General features: G+C 46.0%; 1 protein-coding gene across 1 annotated transcript in view; it reads right to left on the reverse strand.

Annotated features, from left to right (window-relative positions):
- The window catches only part of EIF2B3 (eukaryotic translation initiation factor 2B subunit gamma), an 89819-nt gene extending 85139 nt beyond the window's left edge, over positions 1-4680 (reverse strand). The window contains exon 1 of the mRNA XM_079980418.1: positions 4627-4680. Within this exon, the coding sequence (XP_079836544.1) occupies positions 4627-4656 (30 nt within the window). The 5' untranslated portion in view covers positions 4657-4680. The remainder of the gene's footprint in view (positions 1-4626) is intronic.
- Positions 4681-6000: the final 1320 nt, after the last annotated feature.

Here is a 6000-nt window from a genome sequence, read left to right on the forward strand (position 1 = left end):
AAGAGTCAAGCTATGATGTATGAACCAATCAAAAATGTTATGCTTCTGCTGATCCTATAGAACTGAATGTTTAAACAAGGAAATTAAAACATATGCAAACATGTTTTTCCATATTGTAAGATGTACATTAATGACAGAACTGACAACTTTAAAAAAGATCACCTTGTGTTTATCTGGGCCAAAATCAGGACTAAAGAACATTTAGGCAGGGCTTGTGCAAACGTGATGAATTAATGGCAGTTAGGGAAGGCAGTCCATCTCCAGTATTTCTCCTGAGCGAGCTCTCACTGTTTTTGTTTAATACTTCATTTCTTCAAGGTTCCACACATCTGGAAGCTCTCTGAACAATGTAAGTCTCCTGAGCATGTCTGTGCTAGAGTACAGCCAAAAATGGAATCCCCATCCCACATGAGAGTCTGATGTTTCAAAATTCATTTTCATCTCCATATGGAATGGTGGAAAATTTGAAATAGTAAACTTTCTTTAATTCAAAGACATTTGGGCTTGGTACATAACACGCATTTGGAAATTCAGAATCATAGGGTACAATCCTACACTATAGCAGAGGTAAGGAAATGGATATGTCCAGTGGGTCAGGTCCAGATCTGGCTCACCCTCTAGGCTCACCCTCTAGGAGGGTGGTAAAACATTTGCTCTAATCTAATCTAATGCATAACTGCACTGATTGTCTCCCATGATCCTACACCCCTTTGCCATGTGTGAATACTGTGTCTTTTCTGAACTGTATTGCTCCAACACTTTCCCCTCCCAACAGCAGGGAGTGCTGTCTCCCCCAAATATGAGGCACTCCATTCCAGCCAATGGCATTGTTGACCAGTACAACTTTCGGGTTAGGGAGTCTTCCTAAAAAACAACTTTTGGGGTGTCCTGGTTTTACTTTTTGAAATATGGCAACCCTACTGACCAGTCATGAATACTTTTGCCTTGCAGGATCATATGGAACAGAACAAGCGATGGCTGGACACAGTGTTTCACTACAATCACCAAGAGAGAGGAAATAATAATAATAATAATAATAATAATAATAATAATAATAATTTATTTGTATCCCACCCTCCCCAGCCAAAGCCGGGCTCAGAGCAGCTAACAACAGGTAAAAATAGCACAGTGTACATAAAATTGCACAGTCAGTTAATTAAAATACACTGTAGAATCAATTCAGAATCAAATTAATGGCAATTATTGGGTTAGAATTCTATGAAGATTACAGAAGGAGAGAGGGGGTCAGACTGTGCCTTGGCCAAAGGCCTGGCGGAACAGCTCCGTCTTGCAGGCCCTGCGGAAAGATGTCAAGTCCCGCAGGGCCCTAGTCTCTTGTGACAGAGCATTCCACCAGACTGGTGCCACGGCCAAAAAAGCCCTGGCTCTGGTCGAGACCAGTCTAACCTCCCTGTGGCCCGGGATCTCCAAGATGTTTTTATTTGAAGACTGTAAGGTCCTCCATGGGACATACCAGGAGAGGCGGTCCCGTAGGTACGAGGGTCCTAGGCTGTATAGGGCTTTAAAGGTTAAAACCAGCGCCTTAAACCTGATCCTGTACTCCACCGGGAGCCAGTGCAGCTGGTATACCACTGGGTGAATGTGATCCCGCGACAAGGACCCCATACTCCTGCTTACTTCCTCATGCCTACTGTGCATGCAAATTCAGGGGCTATATGCTCCAACTGCTTCCTGTTTCCCATTACTTTCTTGATGCAACAGACAAAGGTATCCTTAGCATGCAGGTGGGGCTGTAAGGAATACTGCACCATCCTTCTGTCAGCCAAGCCACTGTTCAAGGCACAGGAGTCCTGCAGTCCTGACTGACTGTCACTCCCACATATGGGCCTTTCCTTTTCAGGGATCTTCTCTATCCCAGATTTGACACTGCCATGTGTTTTTTGTGTGCTTCCTAAAGGTAAAGGTAAAGGTACCCCTGACCGTTAGGTCCAGTCGCAGACGACTCTGGGGTTGCGTCGCTCATCTTGCTCTATAGGCCAAGGGAGCTGGTGTTTGTCTGCAGACAGCTTCCGGGTCATGTGGCCAGCATGACTAAGCCGCTTCTCGCGAACCAGAGCAGTGCACGGAAATGCCATGTGTTTCCTAGGAAGTGGTAAATAGTGATCCCTCTCCCATACCCTAGTGTGATTTGGCTTCATCCAGCTTCACGATATGGCTCTCAATGGGAGGACAAGAAGCTTGATGGGCTCAAGGGCTTTTTCACTCACTCTTAGGTTCTTTGGACTTCAGCAGCAGGGCCCTAAGAGTGCCCAGATGAGACAGGAGTTGCTCCCAGGATTCATGAGGCAGCCCCTACCACCTTAGGACCAGGGATCCCACTCAGCCATGAAGCTCACTGTGAAATGAAGCTACCTCATGATGGCATTGTGAGGTTAAAATGGGGTAAGTGGGGAGAACTCTGTATGGGACACTGAGGGTGGGATTAAAACAAATGTAATGTGGGTTGTAGAGAAAATAGCCTGAGATACCACCAGCAGCCACCACTCCATTAATTTTTTTATAAAATTTCTGCGCAGATGAAAATGCCTGGTAACAATCAACCAGAAGTAATTCTGGGAATGATGTAAATTTGAGGCACTCTGCCCTATACAGTGGTACCTCAGGTTAAGTACTTAATTCGTTCCAGAGGTCTGTTCTTAATCTGAAACTGTTCTTAACCTGAAGCACTACTTTAGCTAATGGGACCTCCTGCTGCTGCTGCGCCGCCGGAGCCCGATTTCTGTTCTTATCCTTAAGCAAAGTTCTTAACCTGAAGCACTATTTCTGGGTTAGTGGAGTGTGTAACCTGAAGCGTATGTAACCTGAAGCGTATGTAACCCAAGGTACTACTGTACTAATATTATCCCTGGGCTCCTTCCCTAAACCATTGTCCCTACTGCTATTTGATGATTTTCAAACTCCAGAGACTTATCCGAAGTGGCAGGGGCATAGTACACAGTAATCAATCTTCTCTGGAATCTGCTGTGAGCATAATGTTGAAAACCAGAAGCATTTATTGCTGGGTGCAGAAGTGTCTACAAGGGAAATAAACCCCTAATTTTCTTACTCTTGGGTCTTGTACTAGGCCAACGTGGTACCCTCCAGATATTTTTGCAGTGCTGGTTTAGGCTGATGGGAGTTGTAGTTCAAAACACCTGGAGGACACCAGGCTAGATAAGGTTGTGCTAGGTGCATGCAGTAAAATTTGTCTTTTGCCAAAGTTAAACCGCCATTGAAAGAGCTACATCCAGGATAGCTGGGATAAACAAGTAGAATAACAAGTACCAGATATTAAGCAATGTGCATTGAGTGAGACTGCACCAAGCACCCAAAGGGGATATTCGCCACTGAGTGATAGCTGCTTAGCACTTTAAAGTCCAGGGGGGGACCTCTTAAGAAGGGGATGACCACCACCTCCTTCAAGGAGAATGGTACTTCCCCCACTTCCAATGAAGCACTGATCACTCCCTGAACCCGCCCAGTCAGCCCTCATTACTAGCTTTAAGAAGCCGAGATGGGCAAAGGTGACAGTTTGTCAGTCACACTTTTTCAAGCAGTTTTTCTACATTCTCACATCACAACTGATCCAGTACAGATGAAGCAGACAGTTCACTGAATGCTTCAACTGGACTTGCTCTAACTATTTTTTAAATGAAACTGCACTATGCAAGTATTTCAATTAATAAATAAAGTAAAAATATCCATCTTTAATAAGAAGTTAGAGTAGCGCTCAAGGCAGCTACAACTGTCCCTTTAAAAAAAGTCAGACTTTCTGTGGTAAGAAGAAAGACAGAAGCAGCACAGGGAAAACACAGGAGGGTTACAATATTGGGCAAGGTTGTTGTGTGACCCCACTGTGAAATATAAGCACCTAAGGCAGGGCGATTCCACACTAAACACCTGTTGTGGAAGCAGACTAACTCCCAGCTACTCACTCCCTCAGCCAGAAAACTTTCTAGGATTGAAACATTTGCTAAGATCTCCATTTCATACGTTTTTGTTCTGAAGGGCAAAAAACTATCAAACCAACTCCCAAGTGAGGGCACCAGAGGTTGGGCCCCTCCCCTTCCCAAGGCACATGGTTATTGATATTTGGTTCTTGCTTTGCCAGATCAAAACTGGTGCAGCCTACTCAGACAATCCCCATTCCTAAATCAGGCCATCCTCTCTCCCATGGGATGGTGGCAGGAGTGGCAGTGGAGCTGTATCAGTGGGGGGGGGGGACCTGCACCCCCGCATGCTGACTCCATCCACCCCCAAAAGCCCTTTCTTCCCATTAACTCAGGGATCCTGTATACAGGAGAGAGAGAGAGAGAGAGAGAGAGAGAGAGAGAGAGAGAGAGAGAGAGAGAAGAGCCCCCTTTTCACTATTCTAATCCCCTTCCTTCTAATTAGGGCCTGCAGCCCCCTCCTCAAGTATGTTTCTCTTTTTATTAGGGAAACAGTTGCCAACTGAGGCAGGAAAACACCCGCCTACCCCTTTATCCCCTGGCTTGTTTGCCTCCAATTCATTCCTGGGGCCCGGTTGGCTGGGGGGAAACATTCCTATTTCCCTCAGTCTAAAGAAAAATGGCTGCTAATTAGTGGCATGAATAGCTTCAACCTCCCCACCCGCCCTTTACTCACCTGCTTGTGAGGAAGAAGCTTAGCAGGCATCTGACCAAGAAGAATGCCAGGCAATGGCGGAGAAAGTGCTTTTAAAAAAACCTGAACATAATATTACAAAAGTTTGATGCAAATATCACTTCTCCTGCAGCTTCATGCAGCCTGCTGGCATCCAAGGAGTAAACTGGAGTGTCACACGACATCATTTTGATAACTTCCGACAAGCGCTTTGGTATAATCATGTTACTTTAGATATTGATAGTGAAATTAACAGAAAAATAAGATTAAAGGATAAAAGCTAGGGCACTGTAATCAGCAAGGAGTTGCAAAAAGTTATCCTTTTTATAATCTATATTATTTTTTACTCTTGTATTTTCTCATGCTCCTACCCCACCTTTCTTCCATCATGGAAGCCAAGGCTGTGTCACTTGTGGATCTGAGAAGGTCACTCATCCGGCCCTCAGCAGAGCCAGGCCTACTTAGCCTTAGCAGGGTGGTACCCTGATGTGACTTCAGACCGCACCCTGAACTATGTGGACGTTATAGCTACTTCAGAGCTACTTCCACAAGGAAACATCTCTGTGGAAAGTCTCATTAGTTCCCAGCACATCATACTGTAGCAGCGTTATAAATATCCTATCTCTGTCTGTATGCCTCCTAGAGGACAAAGCAGTGTGTGGCTCTGAACACATGCACAGACGTGCAGGCATGCAGTTGCACACACAGACACGTCCCTGGGGCCACACAGTGGGTGGTTTTGTCCTGGGAGAGAAGAGCGCACGCACAAGCACACACACACCCCTTGCTCCCAAAATTGCAACTCCACAGTTGCTTACTCACCACTCCCTGTCTGTAAGGAGGAATTGGAAGTGTTACCTAAGCCAGACTCACTGGGGTGCCTCACCCACAAACCAGCTGACTTCCTCAGCAGCGCTTCATGGGAATGCCTCACGCTGCAGACAGCAGGGTGTGTGGAGGGGGACTTGGAGCAGGAATCCATTCCAAAGATTCATAATAATCATTACCTTTTCTTAAAGCAGCTTCAGCATGACTGAACAAGCCAAGGGGGGTAGGGAACGCATCCTGATCAGGGTGATTCATCCAGCTGGTTGGTACCCGCCTCTGCTCCCCCAGGCCCAATTGATGGCTAAGGGGCCATCAATCAATCACTGATCAGCAGCTGAGATGCCTGTCTGTGCCAAGGAACCCAGTGAGGGACTGGATTTCTCATGTGAGCTTGTCTGGAACTACAGGAACAATCACTTTCTCTCTCACACCATTACTGGGTGAGACTCCATCCTGGGAGGGAGGGGGCTGAAGAAAACGGAGAGGGAGAAAGAAAAGATGTGCCCACTGTGTCTCATTTCCCAGCCAGACCCAAAATAGAGTGCTGTC

This window comes from Podarcis cretensis (assembly GCF_951804945.1).
Source record: "Podarcis cretensis genome assembly, chromosome: 6".
NCBI classification, from domain to species: Eukaryota; Metazoa; Chordata; class Lepidosauria; order Squamata; family Lacertidae; genus Podarcis; species Podarcis cretensis.